The sequence below is a fragment of the Salvelinus namaycush genome, chromosome 22 (assembly GCF_016432855.1).
Source record: "Salvelinus namaycush isolate Seneca chromosome 22, SaNama_1.0, whole genome shotgun sequence".
NCBI lineage: Eukaryota > Metazoa > Chordata > Actinopteri > Salmoniformes > Salmonidae > Salvelinus > Salvelinus namaycush.
Window position 1 is genome coordinate 13,890,792 of NC_052328.1, and position 26,371 is coordinate 13,917,162.

Here is a 26,371-nt window from a genome sequence, read left to right on the forward strand (position 1 = left end):
TTGAATATGCTTGTGACCAGCTCTTCCTGCAACAGTATTATTTCAGGCAGACAAGCACCGATGTGTTTTCTTATGCGTGTATGTCCATGGTTTCCTCTACGTAATGTACCAGAGTTGTGTAAGTGAGAGCAGGTGTGGTTAGGTCTTACATCTGTAGAGCAGTTGGAGGTAGCTAAAGGAGACAGGTGTGGTAAGGTCTTACATCTGTAGAGCAGTTGGAGGTAGCTAAAGGAGACAGGTGTGGTAAGGTCTTACATCTGTAGAGCAGTTGGAGGTAGCTAAAGGAGACAGGTGTGGTAAAGTCTTACATCTGTAGAGCAGTTGGAGGTAGCTAAAGGAGACAGGTGTGGTAAAGTCTTACATCTGTAGAGCAGTTGGAGGTAGCTAAAGGAGACAGGTGTGGTAAGGTCTTACATCTGTAGAGCAGTTGGAGGTAGCTAAAGGAGACAGGTGTGGTAAGGTCTTACATCTGTAGAGCAGTTGGAGGTAGCTAAAGGAGACAGGTGTGGTTAGGTCTTACATCTGTAGAGCAGTTGGAGGTAGCTAAAGGAGACAGGTGTGGTTAGGTCTTACATCTGTAGAGCAGTTGGAGGTAGCTAAAGGAGACAGGTGTGGTAAGGTCTTACATCTGTAGAGCAGTTGGAGGTAGCTAAAGGAGACAGGTGTGGTTAGGTCTTACATCTGTAGAGCAGTTGGAGGTAGCTAAAGGAGACAGGTGTGGTAAGGTCTTACATCTGTAGAGCAGTTGGAGGTAGCTAAAGGAGACAGGTGTGGTAAGGTCTTACATCTGTAGAGCAGTTGGAGGTAGCTAAAGGAGACAGGTGTGGTAAGGTCTTACATCTGTAGAGCAGTTGGAGGTAGCTAAAGGAGACAGGTGTGGTAAGGTCTTACATCTGTAGAGCAGTTGGAGGTAGCTAAAGGAGACAGGTGTGGTAAGGTCTTACATCTGTAGAGCAGTTGGAGGTAGCTAAAGGAGACAGGTGTGGTAAGGTCTTACATCTGTAGAGCAGTTGGAGGTAGCTAAAGGAGACAGGTGTGGTAAGGTCTTACATCTGTAGAGCAGTTGGAGGTAGCTAAAGGAGACAGGTGTGGTAAGGTCTTACATCTGTAGAGCAGTTGGAGGTAGCTTAAGGAGACAGGTGTGGTTAGGTCTTACATCTGTAGAGCAGTTGGAGGTAGCTAAAGGAGACAGGTGTGGTAAGGTCTTACATCTGTAGAGAAGTTGGAGGTAGCTAAAGGAGACAGGTGTGGTTAGGTCTTACATCTGTAGAGCAGTTGGAGGTAGCTAAAGGAGACAGGTGTGGTAAGGTCTTACATCTGTAGAGCAGTTGGAGGTAGCTAAAGGAGACAGGTGTGGTAAGGTCTTACATCTGTAGAGCAGTTGGAGGTAGCTAAAGGAGACAGGTGTGGTAAGGTCTTACATCTGTAGAGCAGTTGGAGGTAGCTTAAGGAGACAGGTGTGGTTAGGTCTTACATCTGTAGAGCAGTTGGAGGTAGCTAAAGGAGACAGGTGTGGTAAGGTCTTACATCTGTAGAGCAGTTGGAGGTAGCTAAAGGAGACAGGTGTGGTTAGGTCTTACATCTGTAGAGCAGTTGGAGGTAGCTAAAGGAGACAGGTGTGGTAAGGTCTTACATCTGTAGAGCAGTTGGAGGTAGCTAAAGGAGACAGGTGTGGTAAGGTCTTACATCTGTAGAGCAGTTGGAGGTAGCTAAAGGAGACAGGTGTGGTAAGGTCTTACATCTGTAGAGCAGTTGGAGGTAGCTAAAGGAGACAGGTGTTTGTCTCTACCTGTCATACGGGATGTCTTGATTCTTCAACTACTATATAGGGTCTACTGTATATGTCACTCATATGTGGTTGTATGATCGGGTCTATGAACCCGTGTTAGTCTTTATTTGTTATGGTGTGACTGGTATCCTTACCAATCTGTCTCGCACTTTATTGCAGTTTCTGTGTAGACCAGTACCTCTGTTGTTCTGACGATCACCCGACTGACGTGTTTGTTTCTCCTCCTCTCCTCCAGAGATCAGCCGGGTGCGCAAGGACATGTACAACGACACGCTAAACGGCAGCACAGAGAAGCGGAGCAGCGAGCTCCCTGACGCAGTGGGCCCCATCGTGCAGCTCCAGGAGAAGCTCTTTGTCCCTGTTAAGGAGTACCCCGATGTGAGTACAACCTGTCGTGCGATTATGCACGCACGCGCGCACTCACGTCATCTCCCCACACACACACGCGCACCTGAAGGACCACCACCAAGTTTCCAATGAAAAATGTATGTTTGCGCCAAGGCACTTTCCTAGATTCATCTGAATAATATCATTTCTGGTATACTGGGCGCAGCTCTATTCAGTATAAAGCTTATTGGATTACCAGGTTTTTACAAATCCAGGTAATCTAGTTTCCTCTGCATTAGAAGATGGGCCCATATCCCAGTTATTGATTAGGTTAGGAGGTGGGCGGAGGGGGATTTTGACTGGGCATGTAAACCTGAGGGATAGCTACCGTTATTGGACTGATTGTCCTATGTGCAGAATAGTCTCACCTTCCCTGTATTTATTGACATGGTCTTGAATAATGACCCTCAATGAATTCCCTTAATCTGAATCATACCAGTACTGTACAATCACCACTACATTGTTGAAAGATTCTGAAAATAGAAAATTCTGTAATTTACAGTCCGGTACCATATCTACTATATCATTTCTGAACTGCTGTGCTGTTTCTTTACCTCGGTATTATTAGTCATGTAAACATATTATATCATTAAAAAAACACAGAAATACATTAGATAGTGGGTACTAGGCAGAAGATGCAGTATGTACCTCAAAATAATCTGTAGAAGTCCTCACATTGGACTCCCCTCAACCGTATGTTGATTCTAACTCGCACCTGAACCTGCCTAGCAGTTAACAAATCTTTTAAGCAATCGCCTTCAGATCCTGCTCGCCTAACCCTCCTGGCCCAGGGGGAGCGAGTCGAGCTCCGAGCTGATTGATCCCAATGAACTTGTTTCTTTGAGTGGCGGATTCTTGCGTGGGCAGCATTAGTGGAGGTGAATCCTTGGAGGTTTAAACACACCGCTCCAGTCCAGATTAGTCCGCTGTATTTCTGCTGAAGTTTTAAGGCTATAAAATGGTTGTTTATGCCACCTTATTTCCCCAGGGCGGTTGAGTCAGACCGTTTCCTATTGACCAGTGTATCTGGAAATATTGGATTCCTTCCCCCAGAAGAGCCATTTTCATGTTGCATGTTATGAATTTGTAACAAACTGTGAATATGGATATTGTGGTAAATGTAGTTGATGTATGAATTGATTGAGCTTTGGTGACATTCCTTTAGGAATTGAGGGGTACTGTCTCTGCAGTCTGTCTGCCTGTGTTGGCTGTAGATAGTGTGAGCTACGTTTATGGGTCTTTTAGTTTCTATATCCGTCCTTGTGTGTTTGTCTGCTCTACTAATCTCCTGGAAAGGCCAGCAGCAGAAGAGTGACTGGGTGTCGATGCTGGCTGTCCTTGCTGCTCTGAAGGACAGAGGGGATCATTATTACTGAGGATGGGTTCATTAGGAACACTGGGAGATGAAATGCCAGGACTTCAAGTAGCCCCCACCTGAGAGTGCTGGAGCCCTGAGTGTGTGTGTGTGTGTGTGTGTGTGTGTGTGTGTGTGTGTGTGTGTGTGTGTGTGTGTGTGTGTGTGTGTGTGTGTGTGTGTGTGTGTGTGTGTGCGTGCGTGCGTGCGTGCGTGCGTGCGTGCGTGCGTGCGTGCGTGCGTGCGTGCGTGCGTGCGTGCGTGCGTGCGTGCGTGCGTGCGTGCGTGCGTGCGTGCGTGCGTGCGTGCGTGCGTGCGTGCGTGCGTGCGTGCGTGCGTGCGTGCGTGCGTGCGTGCGTGCGTGCGTGCGTGCGTGCGTGCGTGCGTGCGTGCGTGCGTGCGGTTTTGCATACAATTATCATGGCTGATAGTGACGTGTTTTCCACAGGTTAGAGTAGTTAACCCCTTAGAGTCGATGTCCACGCATAATCAAAACACCCCCATCAAAATCTGCCCGTTTAAGCTAGAGATATCTGTAATCCACCACATCCGCCGACGTCACCCTTACGCATCTGCGGTGAAAGTTGGCAGAGCTAGAGCGGTGTTTGTCAGACCATGAGGCATCCCAAAAATCGGTCATCTCACAAAAACGTCTATATTTATTTTTGGATTTGATTTTACCTTAAGGGGTCTTAAAATTCCAAATCAAATAGCTAAATGATCCTCGGTAGCACCTCTCACCTGGAGACAGTAAGAAATGGCTAATTGCATAGGACCCCGATGTAGGAAAGCATTAACTTCAAACTGTCAGCTCTGAAAGCAGGTGTGTTCATGGCTCTTCATGGAGCTGCTTCCGAAGCACTTAAATTATAGAACCGGGTAGCATGGCAGGTGGGAGGAGGGAGCGATGGTGTGTGTGTGTGTGTGTGTGTGTGTGCGCGTGCTGGGCATACTTACTGAGGGATGCCAATTACCTCCACTTGGAGGGTAATGATAAAAGGCAGGCATAGGGTGCTACCCTGGAGAGGATGAGATGGGGGTATTGAGAAGGACGAAAGGGGTAGATGGGTGATGATGGGGCGGGGCGGGGCGGGTAGGGGGTGGCATGGTGTGAAGGGAGAAGTGACGAGGTGTTGAGAGAGGTGCTGGGTGGCTTCATGGAGTAGAGGGAGTGAAGGTGGGGGGTAAAGCAGGGAGCTACAGTAAGGGGAAGTGTCGCGCTGGAAGGAGAGGGTGGGAGAGATGTTGGTATGAGGAGTGAGAGGGCAGTGGGTTGCAAAGGAGTGTGTGTATGTGCGGGCGGGTGTGTGCGTGTACGTGTGAGGTGATGATGAATGTGTGAGTGAGATGAGGTGGGGGAATCGGGGCAGGGGAGTCTTGGCCTGGTCTGTTTAATAAAGAGAGAAAACAGACTCGTGTCTGGGACAGGAGAGCAGCGGCACGGAAATGAATTTGCCCCTTCAAACTCCTCGCAGCGCTGCTGCCACCGGCTTGGCAGCCCACACCCGTTCCAATTTGCAGAACAATGTTATTAGGCAGTGAGATACAGAAATCCAGAAGGGCATTGCCTCTCAGTTTGTATTGTTGTATTGTCATTCATTCGGGTATTTCTGTGTGTGTGTGTGTGTGTGTGTGTGTGTGTGTGTGTGTGTGTGTGTGTGTGTGTGTGTGTGTGTGTGTGTGTGTGTGTGTGTGTGTGTGTGTGTGTGTGTGTGTGTGTGTGTGTGTGTGTGTGTGTGTGTGTGAAAAAGAAAGGGAATAGTGTAGCTAGATAGTGGTCCATGGATGGTATTCTAGTCTATTTCTGGGGGTTGTGGTGAATACAACAGTCTGAGTTGGAGGGTGGAGGGAAGAGGGTGGAGGGAGGGGGACAGGCAATGTGAATGAGCTGTCGTCATCCATCATTTGGCTGCTGCGTGTCCTTTTCTGGGTCATGCTTGTCCACAGCGGAGATGAGCGAGAGAGACCACAACTGATTATTAATTAATTAGAAGCATGTGTGGCTGGATTGATTCTCCCTCGGTCTTCTCATTTGGCCTTGGCCATCCTTCACAAACGTCAAGGGGGGAGGGAGGGAGGGAGAGCAGGGACGTGTGTGTTTGGTGCACGTCCTTGCATAGGTGTTTGTGTGTGTGTTTGAGAGAGAGAGGTCAGGGCAGGGGGGAGTGACTTTGGGTTTAGGAGGGCAGCCCTCCCCCCCATCCCTGCTGCTGGAGGTCCACTTGAGGTGCAGAGAAGATTGAGAAGTGAGTAAAAGGGTGAGAGAGGAGGAGAGGAGGGAGGGCTGTCTGTGTCTGTGATTAGGTGAGCTATGGCATATAAATTAGCCCCCTCATTAATGCGATGATTATAAACAGCGCTAGACGCAGGGGAGACGCAGGGGAGACGCAGGGGAGAGAGGAAGGTGCCAGCAACACTGCAACACAGGCGTTGTGGATCACTGCTTGGCTAATGAAGGTTAATTAGGGTTCATTAGGACATTAGGACCGCTCCGACAACACACAGCATCATCACCCAGGAGGGGCTGAGGCCGGGATGAGGCTCACCTCATTCTGTCATTCACCACACACAGATCAAACAGATGACGCAAAACCAATGTCAGTCTACTAAATCTATGGGAAGGGAAATCATTTACGCTGGAAATGAAAAGTGGGATTATATATGATTCCAAATAGGAAGAAGGTAGATGCCATTTTCTGATTACTGTTACGACGAGCCAAAAGGAATGTCTCGTACTATTTTCAAGGCCCTGCTCTCCCGGGTTTCATGTTCAAACACACTTTAAAAGATATGTGAATGTCCATTGGTATTTATCATTGGGTCAATTATGATAAGGTCAATAATCACTCACAAGAACGCGCACACGTACAGTGCACACACGCACGCACACACCCTCTCCTGAAGGAGCTATCTGGCCTTTCTTCTTCCACGCTCAGCCTCTTGTCCTCCATAATAATGAAAACAAAAGACATCCTGCAAAAGGGAATTAGAGCAGAGTGCGATTTAGAAGCCATGCAATAATTAATTTGCCTATTACAGCGGCTAGCTCGTTTATCTTCATAAGATAATAACATCAGTGTGAGTGTCTGGTGGTTGGTCCATCGTGCTCTCAGTCTTAAATGGCCTTAATTATGTTCAGCTCTCCCGTTTTATTGTAGCTGATGGAAAACACACTTCATCTCCACTGTCCAGATTGGGTAAATAGGGCGAGTCCTTTAAAATCAGATATTAGACATTCCATTAGCTTCAATGGATTTTCTTACTTTCCTGCTCCCTCTCTCTCTCTCTCTCTCTTAGTTTCGGGGGAGCAGTGGGGAGTGGAGGTGAGGTGGGTTGAGTTGGGGCTGCAGGGTCCACTAAGTCAATCTGTCTCTGTCCTGTTGGCGTCTCCGGCTGGCTGCTGTAGTTAGGCTGCTCTCCCTCTCTGATCAATACTATGGATGGGATTTGGATCCACCATTTTCACTCCAATGATTTGTACCATTCCATCCACCCGTTCCAGTGTCCACCCATCCAAATCCCATGGTGGAAATCGTGCTGTTGGGCCGAGATTGTGGGAGACTCACTTGCTTTATAAATACATGGACACACGTACATTTGTGTTTGACCCCAGCGCACCTGCTGTGGGCCTGTGTTGGTTCTTTACAAGAAAGAGAATGCCCATCGTGATCCTGAGTGAGCTGCAGCTGCCGTGTGGATCACTCAACGGCCTGACGGATAAGGGTAAACACTGGAAGAGGGACGTGATGGGGGGTTAGGGGGTAGGGGGCACCCTCCACAAAGACAATGTTCCTGTCTGAAACACACTCACCTGCCACCGCTGATAACCTCCACACAAATTCCCTCTCTCACATTGCCAGTTACTCGCACAGATTTCGCCTGACAAGATGGGAAATGGGATTCTAAGATTTCGCTTTATTTTGAAACGCCACTCAGCCGTGTGTAAAGTCCATTTTTATAGTTTACTCTGTCGTCTCTCTCCCTCTCTTTCGTTGCAGCTGCTTCCCACACACACCAAGCCCCGCCTCCTGCCAATCAAGCAGCACAGTTCCTCCTCCCCGCTGTTAGATTCACTAGAAGTTTGCATGCTGTTCTCTTAGGTCAAATGCAGTCAACAGATTGTTTCCGAACAGGAACGATGCTGCTTTACACTTTGGTTCTTAATGGAAAACATTCTACCTCTATGATTCCAACAGTTCATCCAAGTGTTTTGATCTATATCACAAGTGAAATCGCAATCGCAATATTTGGTCAAAAAGAAAATCACAATTCGATTTTTCTGGCCCATATCATGCAACCCTAACACACACACACACCTGTCCTCTCAATACACACACAGCCTCAATATGCCCGATACCCCACCTCGGTCCTACTCGGAGGCATTCATCACTGCCAAATGCATCAAAGTACTGAACTTGGTGTGATGGGAGAGTAGAGAGGGAACACAAAGCAGAGTAGAGCAGGAGATGAGAGACGAATGCTCCTGAAGGAGGAATATCAAAATACAGTTGACAGAGGAAGACTGGAGGAAGACTGGAGGAAGACTGGAGAAAGACTGGAGGAAGACTGGAGGGAGACCGAAGGGGCCCTGAGAAGTGTGGCTTTTGAGTCCCCTTTCACTTCCACACTGTCACTTGCGCTTTGTTGAGTCGGAGTTGTGTCACATGAATAAGGCAGCGTGTGTAAAAGAGCCCTGGCGACGCCGCTCACAGAATTCACAGATGCTTTTTTATGACCCAATTTACGGAGGAGGGGATGTTTGACTATGGCTCCCTGCTTGTGCCATCAAACCCCCGCAACTTATCCAGAACGCTGCAGCCCGTCTGGTGAGCAACCTTCCCAAGTTCTCTCATGTCACCCCGGTCCTCCACACACTCCACTGGCTTCCAGTCTAAGCTCACATCCACCACAAGACCATGGTGTTTACGTACGGAATAGCAAGAGGAACTGCCCCTCCCTACCTTCAGGCTATGCTCAAACCCTACACCTCAAGAGCACTCTGTTCTGCCACCTCAGGTCTCTTGGCCATCCCACCCCTACGGGAGGGCAGCTCCTGCTCAGCCCAGTCCAAGCTCTTCTCTGTCCTGGAACCCCAATGTTGGAACCAGCTTCCCCCTGAAGCTAGGACAGCAGAGTCCCTGCCCATCTTCCAAAAACATCTGAAACCCTACCTCTTCATCTTAAATAATCCCACAGCACCCACCTTCGCACCCCCTGTAGCCTAGTTATGTGATTTGTGTTCCCTGTGAATGGGAGCTGAGCTGTACTTATGAAAATTAGGAAGTCCTGTGGTTTCTCTGATTGTCCAGACCCAAAGGGCACCTTGGAGCATATTTTCTCCTGGAGCAAAGGAAGTGTGATTGACTAGAGCGACACCACTGATTGAGCTCTTAAGCGCCATTGTGAAAACCTGTATACCTCTGTGATGCCCAATCAAAGTGAGATTGCAAAGGGAAGTCAACAGAATGATTTTAAATGGTAGGCATTGATAATTATGCTGAAGGCTGGTTCTGTGGAGTACCCTGTATCCCTATGCTGAGATATGGCCTTTGTTGGTTTCTTTCTCATTGGGAGCGGCGTGTGTTGTGTATGAAGGCATAGTTCATGGCAAAGCAGCAGAATGTGCCCTTTTCAACCATGCCAGGTGCAACATCTTACTGTGGCAGCTGACAAATGGCTAAAACAACTGGGCTTTCAGCAAGGGCAGAAATACAAGGAAAGACAGGATGGGCTCTGTTTATCATGTCCATCTCTCACAAATCAAATCAAAGTTTATTTGTCACGTGGGCCGAATGCAACCTTACAGGGAAGTGCTTACTTACAGGCCCTAACCAACAGTGCAATTGTTAAGTAAAATATAGGTATTAGAGCTCCACATTTAGAGCTATGGAGGATGAAACTGGAGATTCTACAATGTTTTTAGGCTTGTACATATCACATTTTGTACTTTACATTGTTTTCTTTCTGGTTGATATTATAACATAACAAATAGATGGATCTTCAAGTTGTCCCTGAATTACAGACCAATGAATATAATTCCCATAGAGAGGGAGAGAGGAGAGGAGAAAGGGGGAGCGAGAGAGCCAAATGAAAAGAAGTGATTCACATTACGGGCAAAGCACAAGATAAACATTCATCGTTGCTCATCGCACAGTACGTCACTTTTGACACGAGAGCTGCGCATCCGACAGAAAGAAAATCCGTCTTCCAGCCCCTGAACCTCATTTGACTGGATTCTCGATACTTGAGGCTCCATTATTTTTGCTGCACAGTGCTTTAATAGCCACAGAGGAGAAAGTAACCATAGCAGTCTATACGTTTCCCACAGGTCTTCATAACCTACGTCTTGTAGTGTCGAGTCGACTCTGAAGTGATCAGTGGAGATAATGGCGAATGCCAATCTGTAAAACCTTTCATTGTTGTTCTGTTTTGCTTGTATTCAGTGGTTATAGTTGCTATAAACTTTATACACTTTGATAGTGACTGCCAGCAGTCAGTCAGTCAGTCATTCAGTAACTCAGTTATTCAGTCACTCAGTCATTCAGTCAGTTAGTTTGTATGTCAATCAGTTAGTCTGCCAGTCAGTCAGTCAGTTTGCCAGTCAGTTAGTCAGCCAGTTTGCCAGTCTGTCTGTCAGTCAGTCAGTTAGTCAGTCGTCAGTTAGTCTGCCAGTCTGCCAGTATGCCAGTCTGCCAGTATGCCAGTCTGTCAGTCTGTCAATCAGTCAATCAGTTAGTCTGTCTCTCTTGTCCATCAAAGCTCAGGACCTGTCTGTGTGTCAGTATCAGTCCCAGCTCATCGATAGGCAGCCCTCACGAATCCTGACTGACAGGCAGTGTGAGGGCCAGTGAAGAACAGAGAGGAGCCTAGGCTGCTGATCGATGGGGTAACGATCGCTGAGCCTTATCTTGTCAGCAGTGGCGCCTCAGGGCTGGTTGCAAGGCGCTCCCGGATATCGAGGAGAGAAGGATGCTCCTGAAGGAGGGATATCAAAATGCAGGTGACAGAGGAAGACCGCCGAAAGACTGGAGGAAGACCGGAGAGGCGCTAAGAAGTGTTGCTTTGAGTCCCCTTTCACTTCCACGCTGTCACTTGCGCTTTGTTGAGTCGGAGTTGTGTCACATGAATAAGGCAGCGTGTGTAAAAGAGCCCTGGCGACGCCGCTCACAGAATTCACAGATGCTTTTTTATGACCCAATTTACGGAGGAGGGAATGTTTGACTATGATAATGCCTTTTGTCTTCTCATGCTTTGGAATACTAAAAAGGGCTCAGGTATCTGAATAGACGGCTCAGGTATTTTGTTGAAATGTGGTAGGTAGGAAAATAAAATTTACAGTACATGGTCATCGTCTACATGAGGATGCTTATCATCATCATCATCATCATGACAGGGTGTAATAGACAGAGCCATATCCGAAATCTCTTGGTAGCTGCCTTGACGTTGTCTCCTGAATTGTAGGCTGAAAGTGATGGTCGTTCTATGGCTAGTGGCGTTGTATCACAGGAGGCTGTTGAGGGGAGGACGGCTCATAATCCCTCTAATCTCTCTGACATCAATGCAAATGTATTCAAAAATCGAATCAAACACTTCATGAGAGCCCATGAGCTCATGTTGCACAACATTTCTGTAGGCTATGCAATTGCGTGAGAAAACAGAGCGATCTATTAAAAAGAGGAGGATCCCATCAGCTTTCTATAGGCTAGACCTACTATATTTATTTCTCAACTTTCCTAATAATAAGCACATTGCTTCTCTTTTCAACAGCAGTATTTCTTACCTGGCTGGCATGAAAATGAACCACGGGAAAAGCGCTGTCCATTCAAGTTGATAGATGACATTTTACCACTGCCCCTGTTTCGAGACAGGTGCATGATAATGGTCCATTCTGAATCGAAACTAATTTCACACCTATATTATTTAGTTTAAGTAAAGACAAGATTAAATCAAGAATAGTGTGATCGGTGACAATATTAGCCTATCGCTTGTGAATGATATATTATCACTTGTGAGTGATGTCCAGCATAAGGCAAGAAACAGAGCATACTTTTTTTGCAACTTTTTAAAATCATAGACACACACCTCATGTAGCCTAGTCCATGGGCCTATATGTTTTGATATAGTTTGTATCACAATTAAAGTGTCCAAATAACTTCTTAAAATTAATCACATTAATCCGCTTTACAACGGGTGTAGAGCCTAACTGGCATACATACGCATCACGTATACAATAGGTCAACTTTTGTACTATGGGGGATAGTAGATTGACAGAGGCTACTGCTTTTGCTGTTCGTTAGGCCTACTCATCTTGTTGGGTGACGAAAAGTAAATGTGGACAGTTCTTCCAATATCTTCATTATGAGCTTCGGAATTGGATAAGGACGCCCGCAGTTGCATCCCCGATGTGTCTGTCTTCACTTGTAGCCTGTGAGAAAGACCACGGAAAGCCATGTGAGTGAGAGGTGCTTCGGGGAGACATGTGAGTAAGAGGTGCTTCAGCACACAGCCGGGAGAAGGGAATTATAATTATTATATTCAGCCCAAGGGCACAACGGCCACTGGCCGCAAAATGCATGGATTTTTTTAGGGTGCATTATGACCACACAAAGGGGATGTAGCCGGGAAATTTAAGGCATTATCAAGTGCTTGTCAAATTGGGAATGAGAGACTGATGAAGTGTGTGCAGACTGCCCAAAAAACAAAGCAGAGCTCATGCCTTTCATGCAACTTTTTTCAAACCATCATTAGAGTCGCATCAAAACATATAGACCAACATTTGTATCACAACTAAAGTTACATAAATAACTCTAAACTAAGCATATAGGAATACCTGTTTCTTTGTTAACTGCTCAACACAGAATAGCCGCATGTGCCATCGTTTGGAGAAAATATTATTTATATTTTATTCAGCTATGTTCAGTTGTATTCTTCATACTATAAAATAATGCCACAGAATTCTTAGCAAATCTTGTCTACTAAATGAACTAGTGTAGCCCACAGCCATATGGCATAGCCAGATCAGGGCCGAACATACAGTAAGGACAACTCATAGTATGCTATTCTGTTCCTCTGAAATAGTCTAAATTTTCTTCATTTCCTGTTTTGACCTGTCTAAAATAAATAATGGATTTATTGTGATGGTGTAGCCTATATTACATGGATTTATTAGACTTTTTCAAATGTAGATGTTCCAAAGGTCTGCATCAGTGGCTTGTAGGCTATGAGTGGAAGCCAGGAGATGCTAAGTGTTTATGTTGATTACGGTCAATTACTGTGAGACTGGAAATTATTTGCTTGACAATCACCGTCTGGCAAAATTTCATGACCGCAACAGCCCTACATGAGAGTGGAGATAAGTACTGTAGCCTAGCTATGTGATTTTTGTTCTTTGTGAATGTGTGCTGAGCTGTACTTATGAAAATTAGAAAGTCCTGTGGTTTCTATGATTGTCCAGACCCAAAGGGCACCTTGGAACATATTTTTCTCCAGGAGACAAGAACGCTTGATTGACTAGAGCAGGGATTGGCAACTTTGATGGGGGTGAGGGCCACAAAAAAACGGAACTCATCATGAGGGACTGCAGTGGCTCGTGGGTCTGCGTACCCACATCCATACCCCCACCTTGCGAGCAAAACAGAGAAGAGAAAAAAATGTACTTGCAATTTCCTGCAATTCTACACATTTTGCCATGAGGTGTAGAGAAAATATTTCCGTTTTAAAGCAAGTTCGCTGCAAATCTACAGATCGTTCCATGGGGCGGAGAGAAGATTTTGCAATTTTATAACTTATTTCATGCAATTCTACACATACTGTAGGTTCTAGGCAAATTTTTGCTGAATTTGAAATGATAGCTGATGATCAGTGGGCCCCATACCAGTCGGTAATTGGACCATGCTTACTACAGGTTTAGATAGCTGGCTGGTAAACTTACTAACTAATCTAAAACATTTTTGTTCACATCGGCCAATTGTGTGACTGCTGATGCACAACCAAATTCGAAATTCCACGTTGTGTGTTGTTATTTTAACACTCAACAGTAAGTAACAAAAAAATGTAAATGGTTTTAGATTGGTCCGCGGTCCCTACTAAAGGGGGCGGGCCATGGACCGCCAGTTGCCCATCCCTGGACTAGAGTGACACCACAGACTGACTGAGCTCTCAAGCTGTGTACCTCTGTGATGCCCAATCAAAGTGAGATTGCAAAGGGAAGTCAACAGAATGATTTTAAATGGTAGGCATTGATAATTATGCTGAAGGCTGGTTCTGTGGAGTACCCTGTATCCCTATGCTGAGATATGGCCTTTGTTGGTTTCTTTCTCATTGGGAGCGGCGTGTGTTGTGTATGAAGGCATAGTTCATGGCAAAGCAGCAGAATGTGCCCTTTTCAACCATGCCAGGTGCAACATCTTACTGTGGCAGCTGACAAATGGCTAAAACAACTGGGCTTTCAGCAAGGGCAGAAATACAAGGAAAGACAGGATGTGCTCTGTTTATCATGTCCATCTCTCACAAGCTTCACATTTAGAGCTATGGAGGATGAAACTGGAGATTCTACAATGTTTTTAGGCTTGTACATATCACATTTTGTACTTTACATTGTTTTCTTTCTGGTTGATATTATAACATAACAAATAGATGGATCTTCAAGTTGTCCCTGAATTACAGACCAATAAATATAATTCCCATAGAGAGGGAGAGAGGAGAGGAGAAAGGGGGAGCGAGAGAGCCAAATGAAAAGAAGTGATTCACATTACGGGCAAAGCACAAGATAAACATTCATCGTTGCTCATCGCACAGTACGTCACTTTTGACACGAGAGCTGCGCATCCGACAGAAAGAAAATCCGTCTTCCAGCCCCTGAACCTCATTTGACTGGATTCTCGATACTTGAGGCTCCATTATTTTTGCTGCACAGTGCTTTAATAGCCACAGAGGAGGAGGTAACCATAGCAGTCTATACGTTTCCCACAGGTCTTCATAACCTACGTCCTGTAGTGTCGAGTCGACTCTGATTCAAAACACTATCAATGTGACCGTATTACATGAAGTGATCAGTGGAGATAATGGCGAATGCCAATCTGCAAAATCTTTCATTGTTGTTCTGTTTTGCTTGTTTTCAGGGGGTATAGTTGCTATAAACTTTTTTTGTAACGCAGTCAGTCACTCCATCTATCTGTCTTTCTGTCAGCTAGTGAGGCAGCCTTTCAGTCTGTCAGGCAGTCAGTCAGTCAGTCTGTCTCTCGTGTCCATCAAGGTTCAGGACCTGTCTGTGTGTCAGTCTCAGTCCCAGCTCATCGATAGGCAGCCCTCCTGAGTCCTGACTGACAGGCAGTGTGAGGGCCAGTGAAGAGAAGAGCAGAGAGGAGCCTAGGCTGCTGATCAATGGGGGAACGATCGCTAAGCCTTATCTTGTCAGCAGCGGCCCAGGGCTGGTCGCAAGGCGCTCCCGGATGTCGCCGTCGAGCGCCGTTGTGTCAGAGCGCCGTTGTGTCAGAGCGCCGTTGTGTCAGAGCGCCGTTGTGTCAGAGCGCCGTTGTGTCAGAGCGCCGTTGTGTCAGAGCGCCGTTGTGTCAGAGCGCCGTTGTGTCAGAGCGCCGTTGTGTCAGAGCGCCGTTGTGTCAGAGCGCCGTTGTGTCAGAGCACCGTTGTGTCAGAGCACCGTTGTGTCAGAGCACCGGGCAGGTGATAAGGCCGTGAGATTACAGCGAAATGGAGGGGTCAAACAAGGGGCTCCCTTGAGAGACCTCCTCACCTTGTTTTCTCGTGCTTTCTCTCTGTGTTTTCATATCTTTGTATCTGATTCCGCTCTCTTCTCAATATGTCAGACTGGAGAAAACCCATTAACATTTCCATTACAGATATCTTTCAACTGTCTACTATGTCCTCATACATACATATCAATGATAAAGTGACCTGTTGTCTGCATTGAAGAACTGCTCTGGTTTTAAGCGCTGGTTCTAATGCGTGTGTGCGTTTGTGTTTCTCTGGCAGTTTAACTTTGTGGGCCGGATCCTGGGACCACGGGGGCTGACAGCCAAGCAGCTGGAGGCAGAGACAGGATGTAAAATCATGGTGCGCGGGAAAGGCTCCATGAGGGACAAGAAGAAGGTGAGGCGAGCACAAACACACTCACCCACACACACACACACACACACACACACACACACACACACACACACACACACACACACACACACTCTCAGGTACTGTAAGCTCCCTCACACAACGATTGCAATTTACAAGATAGCATCTTATTTGGTTTTCTTTCATTATTGATCATGTCAGCAATTGACTACTTTAATCAATTTGTCTTCTCTCAGGTGCCATTGACTCTAATAGTTGTGTAACACTGGTAGTGTGTTTACGTACAGTTTGTATAAACAGTACTGCATCCTCTATTGGTGTGTCCACTAGTGTGCAGGGCCATCTGAAGACTCAGATATTTCCTCCTATTGGGAAACAACAATCCTTCCCCCAAGCTGCACCGTGGCTCTGAGAGGGGCTGGGCAGGTGTTCAAACATTGTCCTTGACCTCAGATCTGTTGGGCCCAGCAGCAGTGGGGCTAGAGGGGCCCTCAGTCCAGCCTGATCCAGTCCCTGAAACGTGACCATGCTGGGGCGGCGTGATCTCCTAACCCTGGCCCCTGTAGGATGTGAGAGGAGCACTTGGAGGGGGTCATCCACACACACACACACACACACACACACACACACACACACACACACACACTTGCGCACCGACACATGGACAAATGCACACACGTGTGCGCATACACACACGCACGGACAGTTATTTATTTCCCATCTAGCTCTTTTCAGAGAAAGGTCTGTTTGTGTTTCCACTGTATAAGCAGGGTCCGTCCCTCTATTTGGACAAGTGGTGTTAGTGGAGATGGTGATCTGAGCTGTTCCACAGAGTCCCAGTGGGGGGCACTGGCAGAAAAAAATAAAACAAGTGTCTCTGATATCCCTGTTGTGGTCTCCTGCACTCCTCCACATCTGCTTCAGCTCAGCATCCTGCAGAAACCCAGCTGCTCTAGCTATCTCACCATAACAGAGCTGGAGAGAGGCTCTCTCTCTAGTCTAACCACTATGTTGTTGGTGATTAAATGTATTACAGGGTAAGTCAAACTACTGGTCTTTCTCACATCGTAAAGCACACAGTCTATGGCCCCCTCTATCCTCTCTATCCCCTCTCAATTCAATTCAATTCAATTCAATTGACTTTATTGACATGGCAAGTTCATTATTACTTACATTGTCAAAGTATACATATCGAAAAATAAAAATCAAATATATATGTGTATATATATACAAAATATATATATATTTATATATAAATAAATGGTGGGACCAACAGCAATAATAATAGTAGTAGTGGACATGGGATTACCATTAACAACAACTACAACAACAATATTAATCAGAACAACAATAAATTAAAGCAACAGTAGTAGACCAGTGTCAACATGACTGAGAAGACACATGACCTGGTATGAAAGACAAAACAAAACTAAGCTAAATGGGAAATATTATCAACATTACTTTGCATTTTTCACTGGCTGTCCCTCAGGTTGTGGCAGGAGGACACATATTTGGCTGCCAAAACTGCACATTTTGGCTTTTCACCCAATAAATATTTGATTTTTTCTTCATCTTTTATAGTTTCAAATTCTTTGTATTGAGTTATAATTTTGGGAAAGAAATATGCTCTTAGGTCTGAGTATTTGTCACAGTGTAGTAGGAAATGCACCTCTGTCTCTACCTCTCCCCTGGAGCAGAGTGAGCACAGCCTGTCCTCTCTGGGCAGCCAGGTTTGTCTGTGACGACCGGTCTCTATAGCCAGACGGTGCTCACTGAGTCTGTACCTAGTCAATGTTTTCCTCAGTTTTCTATCAGTCACAGTGGTCAGATAGTCTGCCACCATGTACTGTCTGTTTAGAGCCAAATAGCATTGAAGTTTACTTTGATTTTTTGTGGTGTCTTTCCAATAGGTGGTATATTTTTCTTTTTGTTTTGTGATGATTTGGTTGGGCCAGATTTTCTGAGGGCTGTCCCGAGGCTCTATGGGGTTGGTTTGGGTTGGTGAACTGAGCCTCAGAACCAGCTGGCTGAGGGGACTCTTCTCTGGTTTCATCTCTTGACATTGTAGAGCTGTGTGATGGAATGTTTTAGGGTCACTTGTTTTTAGATGGTTGTAAAATTTGATGGCTCTTTTTTCTATTCGAATGAGGAGGGGGTATTGGCCCAATTCTGCCCTACATGCGTTATTTGGAGTTTTTCTTTGTACTTGCAATACAGTCTTGCAAAACTCTGCATGCAATATTTCAGTTGGATGTTTGTCCCATTTAGTAAATTCATTATTAGAGAGTGGACCCCATACTTCACTGTCATATAGAGCAATTGGTTCTATAACTGATTGAAAAATTTTGAGCCAGATTCTAATTGGAATTTCAATTTTGATGTTCCTTTTAATGGCATAGAATGCTCTTCTTGCTTTGTCTCTCAGCTCATTCACAGCCATGTGAAAGCTACCTGTGTTGCTCATATTTAGTCCTAGATATGTGTAGTTTTTGGTGTGTTCTAATAGAACTGTGTCCAAATAGAATTTATATTTGTCATCCTTATTTCCCGACCTTTTTTGGAATATCATTATATTTGTTTTTTTTAGGTTAACGGTCAGAGCCCAGGTCTGACAGAACCTGTGAAGACGATCTCTCTCTCTCTCTGTCTCTATCCTCTCTCTCTCTGTCTCTATCCTCTCTCTCTCTGTCTCTATCCTCTCTCTCTCTCTCTCTCTCTGTCTCTATCCTCTCTCTCTGTGTCTCTATCCTCTCTCTCTCTCTCTCTCTCTCTCTCTCTCTCTCTCTCTCTCTCTCTCTCTCTCTCTCTCTCTCTCTCTCTCTCTCTCTCTCTCTCTCTCTCTCTCTCTCTCTCTCTCTCTCTCTCTCTCTGTGTCTCTATCCTCTCTCTCTCTCTATCCTCTCTCTCTCTCTCTCTCTCTCTCTCTCCCTCCCTCTATCCTCTCTCTCTCTCTCTCTGTCTCTATCCTCTCTCTCTCTGTCTCTATCCTCTGTCTCTATCCTCTCTCTCTCTCTCTCTCTCTCTCTCTCTCTCTCTCTCTCTCTCTCTCTCTCTCTCTCTCTCTCTCTCTCTCTCTCTCTCTCTATCCTCTCTCTCTCTCTCTCTCTCTCTCTATCCTCTCTCTCTCTCTCTCTCTCTCTCTCTCTCTCTCTCTGTCTCTATCCTCTCTCTCTCTCTCTCTCTCTCTCTCTCTCTCTTTCTCTCTCTCTCTCTGTCTCTATCCTCTCTCTCTCTCTCTCTCTCTCTCTCTCTCTCTCTCTCTCCCTCTATCCTCTCTCTCTCTCTCTCTCTGTCTCTATCCTCTCTCTCTCTGTCTCTCTCTCTCTGTCTCTATCCTCTCTCTCTCTCTCTCCTCTCTCTCTCTCTCTATCCTCTCTCTCTCTCTCTCTCTCTCTCTCTCTGTCTCAGTCTATTTATGTCTTCCCCTCCTTCCTTCCTTCCTTCCCTCCCTCTCTTCTCTTTCTCTCTCTCTTATTCCCAGTCTATTTTTGTCTTCCTCTCCTTCCTTCCTTCCATCCCTCTCTTCTCTTTCTCTCCCCTCTCTCTATCTCGCTATCTCTCTCACTTTCTCTCTCTCTCCCTCCCTTTCCCTCTCTCTCCCTCCCTTTCCCTCTCTCTCCCTCCCTCTCTCCTCTGTGGGCATTGTTGTTGCAATGGTTATTGAGTTCCATGCTACCTGCATGCAATTTATTAGGTTTCCGAGCAGCACAGAGGCTGGTGTCCTTGTCCTCTGCGTAATGTCTCATGCCGCATATACACTCCTTAAGTGAAACAAATGCCTGCTGACACAGATTGGGTCTTGTGGAATGCAGGAGGTGGTGGAAACACCACCACAGCAGCCAGCCAATAGATAACCAGTGAGAAGCAGCTCTCCCACACGAACTCACACTCAAACAGGGCCTGATGATAACCATAGGATGTGTGTTAGGACTCCTATTATACCATGGCTACACAAAACCACACGACACAAATGGATCCACCAGGGGTAGGGCGTCCTCAGTTACGACAGACAAAACCTGCAAATACCGACGTTTCATTCTGAGAATAGAAATCTAGCCATCGTTGGAGAGGTTAGCCCTGAAAGTGGGGGTATGTTTGAGTTAAATGGTGTCACTGTCTATAGCCTTAGAGTGGGCGGGAGAGTGCCTCGCTGTCTCTCAGTGTGTCCGACCACAGCAGTGTAACACACATTAGCCTGCCTCTGACTCCTCTGTGGCTGTTGTCCGCCGCACACACACACAAACACACAAACGGGCCAAAATACACTTTACCACTATGCACGCACATTAACATTCGCTCAGACACTGTCCTTGAAGCAGCATAGTGAGCAAACTAGCTAGGTGTTGTGAGGTGAGAGGATGGAGTGCTGACAGTTTCTGCCTCCCTCTGGTTGACATCATCATTGTCCTGACAATAGCTGTCAGCCGGACTCTTGTCTTCCAGTGTCCCTGCTCTGCTCGAGGTCTGCTGGCTATTACAGCTACTATGACGGTCCGACTGGCTTCACACAGATCTACTGTACTCTAGTCCCAGAACCACACAGCCTACTCTACTCACGCGTAGCGTCTCTGAGACACAGCGCCTGTGCTCTCTCTCTCTCTCTCATTTACTCTCAGTCACGCTCTCGCTCTCCCTGTCTCTCTCTCCCTCTTCCTGAGTTCATCAGAGTCTGGGAATTACTTTGCAAGTTGCTCTGTTAAAGCGACGCTGTGCATAGTTTGCATCAGAGGAGGCTGGTGGGAGGAGTTATAGGAGGACGGGCTTCTTGTAATGGCTGGACTGGCATAAATGGACCGGTATCAAACACATCGAGCATATGGAAACCACATGTTTGACTCCGTTCCATATATTCCACTGCAGCCATTACAATGGGCCCGTCCTCCCATAGCTCCTCCCACCAGCATTCACTGGTTTGTATACATATCGGTGTTGTTGTTTGTTGCATTAGTATTGCCATGGGTCTTCAAGCGACACTACAGTAACTAACCGTGCAGGCATCAAGCTTACCGGGAGCTCACTGCTTAGCGGTGTGAATTACCTGTGGGTTTAGTGCGCAGTAAACAACTTATCTGACAGAAAACAGCCTATATGGCATCGGCATTAGTCAGACACATTTGTTCTATTGTTCTATAATGTCAGTCTCGTCCAAAACAGAGTTTTGTACGTGAGTTTATGACTTACTTGAGGGTTGGGTTTTGATTTCGTCAATGCTCACTTGCCCGTTAACACGGGATACACAGCTGAGGTGATTGCACTCTGTCCAATCCTACCACAGAATACAGACAGTGAAACAGACCTGCCCATCAGCACAGCGCATCTGACTCTGTTTACGTAAGGCAACACGTCGCGCCTTTTTTCCATTCAACCCCCTCAGCAAAAACATCAACATTTATTACAGTTTTCTTGAGTAAGCTTAGATTCATTCAGACTATTTTGAGGAAGTAACACTGGCTTTGTTCCTATGGTGTCTCATGGGGGACAAACAGCAGTAAATGCCACATTGAACCACACCCCCAAGACCGACATCTTTTTTTCTTAGTGAGCAACAGAGAAACATGGAATCGGTACGTTCAGTTTCTCTTTAAAGTCTCCTTAATTACTGTCTCCTCTTAGCAGATATTCTGCCATGCAGCAGTACAGTGGCTCACAAGGGACACAAGTCGAGTTTGTTTGAGCTTAGTGAAGATGAAAAGACATGCTTTGTGTGGTTTGTCTTTCCTTAGAGAAGTACCCTGCTGTGTACACTTCCTAAAATGTGGACTAACCTTTATCTGTCAACAAAATTTGAATGAGCCTACTGCTAATGTGTGTTTGCGTCTGTGCGTTTGTGTACATTCTGTATGTGTGTGTGTGTGTGTACGTTCTGTGTGTGTGTGCGTGCATGTGTGAGTATCATATAGTATGTGAGTGTGTTGGGGGAGGGGAAGGGGAAGGGTGGGAGGTATATGCATGGGGGTGTATAATCCTTATTGTGGACAGAATTCTGATTCTGTGCTGGGATGTTGCAAAGGAGAGTGCGGTAACAAAAGAAATAGCCTAACCCTAATTTCTGCTTCCCACTAAATCCTTTAACAAGGAGCCTTGACGTGACGGGGCTTTTACACAATCAAAAAGTCTTCTGGATGTCAGGGAACAGCACATTCTCATTCTTCTAGCTCTATAACCTCCAACTGTGTGTGTGTGTGTGTGTGTGTGTGTGTGTGTGTGTGTGTGTGTGTGTGTGTGTGTGTGTGTGTGTGTGTGTGTGTGTGTGTGTGTGTGTGTGTGTGTGTGTGTGTGTGTGTGTGTGTGTGTGTGTGTGTGTTTTTGTCAGGGAGAACGAGAAAGAGAGAGCAGGTGGTCTCAAACTCTTCTTCATACCATGGCCAGTGTATAGTGTATCATGTGCAGAAAAATGTTCAGTCTTTAAAGGCTTTCAACAGTAGCGGATTGAACCAGCCTGACTGGACCATGTATCCTGAGGGTACCCAGTTAGCACATAACATTCTGAAAACCATATGTTTCTTAGAGCTTAGTGAGAGTGTAGTTGTCCTGTGGTTATTTTGCATAAAACCTTCCCACAATTTTCTGGGAATGGTGCAGGATAGTTGCTTGGCTTTGGAACATTCTCAGCACATTTAAGGAACTTGACAAATAAAAATGTCTTGGTATTTCAAACATGGTTACATTTCATTTATATTTTGGTAATGTTCTTTGAACGTTCTCCAACTGGTTTGACATTGGGAATGTTCTCAAATTTTTGAGAAAACTTTAAGAAACAATGTTCTTCTGTGAGAATTTCAGTACTTCAGCGTAACGTTTCCTTAAAATGCTTTCATTTTTTTCTCAGAACGTTCATTCTCCATCCATTCTCAGAACGTTAAGAAAACGTTCCCTAAAAACAAAAACAAAAAACTTTAGCCAAGCAACTATCCTGCACCATTCCTAGAAAGTGACACACAAACACACAGAGAGAGAGAGAGAAGATTATAGGTTTGAATCTCAGTGATGCTGTGTCACAATAAAAAATAAACATGTTTGCATGATTAATGCCTAAGGAAATGAATTTCCATGTGTCCTATCTGTGCTTGGAGTAAAAAAAGTTAACCCAAAATAAGATAGCAGTGTTATTAAAAGTCTTATTGAAACATTCAGTGAACTGAAAGTTTCAAATAACCCATCATTCCCGTCTCCAGAGCATTAATAAAACCTTGCAGGAAACCTTCAAGGATCCAGAGTTAAACATTCTCAGAACCTCCCTGCAACCTAAAAAGAAATGTTCCTAGAACAGGTGAAATTTTCACTTAACCGGTCTGAAAACGTATGGCTTCGTTCCCACAACCAATGTGAAACCAAAAACATACTTTCCCACAACTCCCAAGGAATCAAATGCTCTAGCTGGGTACATTCCCCTGCTTTTGGACTTGAAATCCCCTGCCTTTAATCCATTGACACTGACATGATGAACCCACTCACTGTTGATCTCTCTTCTCTGCCCTCACTTTCACTGACTATTACAGAAGCTGTCAGTCACTACAATATCTCCCAACTTTGATCCCGAGTGGAGGTGTTCACCTTGATAAACCTTTCTGTAGAGTAAACTCCCCCATCCCCGCTCTGATACTACAGGTGGTACGGCCCGAGACCTCCTTTACATCTCATTACTCTACAGTGGCTCACCGAGGGAAAGAAGTTATTAGGAACGGTGCCAAGAAGAGATAAGGAATGGAATGGCATTTTGCTGTTCACATGCCAGTGCCCACATGCGCACACGTATAAAGTCATAATGCAGGCTCACACACACTCACACAGTTGCACGCACACACAGGCATTAGCATACGCACACACACGCACACACTGCCTTTCTAGACCTAGGACTAATAGGTTTGATATACCTTCCAACCCACCATCCTAAGTACCCTGTACCACTCTCTTAAGTTTCCAGAGTCCCACTCCCACCTCCCTCCTCAGTTTCCTCTGTCTCTGCTCTACCCAATTAGTCTTGCTGTGTGCTGTCATATTGGCCCGGCTCCTGTGTTCTCCCGCACTGTTCCTTTGTGGGGCCGACTGACTCTTCTTCAGAGAGGCGTTATTGCCTGGGTTAGGATTACAAAAGAGCTGGCCCATGGATTTATGGTGGTTGATTATGGTCCAGGTCTGTGGCCGTGGCGAATGAGAGCGAGAGACAGGAAGGGGGAAGAGAGTGAGAAAGAGCAAGAGAGATAGAGAGAGGGGTCAGAGAGAGATAAACATGGAAGGGTCACACAGCTGGACAAGCAGTCATTTAAAAGGGCTCAGGGAACATAACCTTGACTCCCGACATGTCATGTTGTTCCGTACTGAAGGGCAGTGGTGGAGGGTGTGTACTTGCATTTGTGTGTGTGTGTGTGTGTGTGTGTGTGTGTGTGTGGATGTGTGTGTGTGTGTGTGTGTGTGTGTGTGTGTGTGTGTGTGTGTGTGTGTGTGTGTGTGTGTGTGTGTGTGTGTGTGTGTGTGTGTGTGTGTGTGTGTGTGTTTAGCCGAATCTTCAGATGACTCCAGATGTAGCCTGTGTCAGAGCCAACCCCAGCACCCATCCGCACACACACACAACCACATCCACACACACACACACACATCCACATCCACACACACACACACACACACACACACACACACACACACACACACACACACACACACACACACACACACACACACACACACACACACATCCACATCCACACACACACACATCCACACACACACACACACACATCCACACACACACACACACACACACATCCACACACACACACACACATCCACATCCACACACACACACATACACACACACACACACACACATCCACACACACACACACACACACATCCACACACACACACACATCCACATCCACACACACACACATACACATCCACACACACACATATCCGTCCAATCCTCTGAACCCCTTCTGGGGGTGTTGCTCTGGCTTTTCCTGGGTGTTATTGATGGTGTGTCAGTGGGTGGGCTGGCTGGTCTTTGACAGCTAGATGCAGGGGATCCAATTTTTGTGTTTGTCATGAAAAAGGTAACGGAAGATAAATCAAGTCAGGAAGAAAGTAGATAGCCAGAGAAGTCATATTAATATTGTTGTTTGTACTGTGTCTTTGCTCGTGGTTGAGATGGATTCCTAGATAATCTCATATATTATCTGTGATTGATGTTTAGTTGGGTGTTTGTGTTTGGAACTGTGATCATAAGAACGTTCATTACCTTTGGAGTGCATTGGAAATTACTACAAATGGCAGTAACGGCCGGACACCAGTGAAAAAAAAGCTCACCTCCCCATGGTCTCTCGCAACACCTTATCCCCGTCATCAAATGATCAGACAATCTCAAATAAACAGAGAATTTAAAATAAGTGCTTTTCAGTAAAAGGCATTGGAATCCTAAATCACTGCTCTGCTGAAAATACAGGGACAGTGGGAGAACAATCACAGACCGCAAGCCATCAATTTCCCATTTGCAACTAGAGTGAGAAAAAAGATTTGTTTATGTATACCTTTGTTGTATTAATCAGATTTAGATTTTTCATTTGGGGAGTCATGAGGAGGAAAACACCAAATATGAGAAGGGAAGGGAGGAGGAGGGGATGAGTGAATATTTTACAAGGCTTCTCTTTCTTGTGACAAAGTCAATTAGAGGATGTGTCTTTCATCTTTTCTTCTCCATATCCCTTTATTCCCCTGTTTAAAAGGTGGCAGATGAAAGGAGAATGGTTTTTATTGACGCGCAGCCCCACCCCTGCCTGAACAAAACTCCCTTATTTAAATGGGGTCATCTTTGATTCACATGTCATGTAAATCAAAGCATTCCGACATGTATTCAAATAATATGGAGATTTGTAGCATGTACAATAGCACTGTTGAGGCTGGGACACTTGAAAAGAAACTAGGGGGTGTCAGGTTCACACTCATTATTTTATCTAAAAATGTTATCGAAACACAAGTGACTTGTTCATGTACTTTCACCGAAATTCTGTACTCCAAACACAGGAGGTTGGTGGCGCCTTAATTGGGGAGGATGGGCTGATAGTAATGGCTGGAACAGAATAGGTGGAATGTTAATCCAACACATCAAACACATGATTTCCAGGTGTTTGATACCATTCCATACACTCCATTCCAGACATTATTATGAGCTGTCCTCCTTTCACCAGCCTCCTGTGACTCCAAAATACCCTAGTCCAAATAATGGAGTCCAAATTCCACTTTCCTGAACATCAATCACTTCTTTACTAACCAGATCAGATCTTAAAATCAATTAACAATCTAGACAATCTGATTAACAAACCACATCTAGTTCACCGTGTGTGTCTGTTTCAGGCTAAAGGCCATGTTGCCCGTACGCAGAGACTTTCTCTCTCTCTCTCTCTCTCTCTCTCTCTCGCTCTCTCTCTCGCTCTCTTTCTCTGGGATAGGTATACAAGCCTCTTTGTAGAGGAACGCCACCTTTGATGTCATGTAGTGTGCATCCTGTCTTCCGCTGCGGTGTCATGGGTTTAGGCAGATCAAAGTGGAGTCTGTTCGTATATGCTGTGTTTTTGTTTGTTTACCTTGTTTTTTTCTCTCTCTCTCCGTTGTTCAGTAATGGGACATTGTTGTTTGTTCTGTAGTTCTGGGTTGGTGAGGAAGCAGAGAACGACATGTCAGAGTTGTATTATGCTGTTTTATTCCCATCACTTTCCACACGTTCTATGCTAATATTGAGGCTGGAATTGAATGAAACCCAC

General features: G+C 45.6%; 1 protein-coding gene across 2 annotated transcripts in view; it reads left to right on the forward strand.

Annotated features, from left to right (window-relative positions):
* LOC120017572 (protein quaking) overlaps nt 1-26,371 on the forward strand; it is an 83,062-nt gene that overhangs the window by 25,133 nt on the left and 31,558 nt on the right. For both annotated transcript variants that reach the window (XM_038960420.1, XM_038960419.1), the window contains exons 2-3: nt 2,025-2,167; nt 15,522-15,638. In XM_038960420.1, the coding sequence (XP_038816348.1) occupies nt 2,025-2,167; nt 15,522-15,638 (260 nt within the window). The remainder of the gene's footprint in view (nt 1-2,024; nt 2,168-15,521; nt 15,639-26,371) is intronic.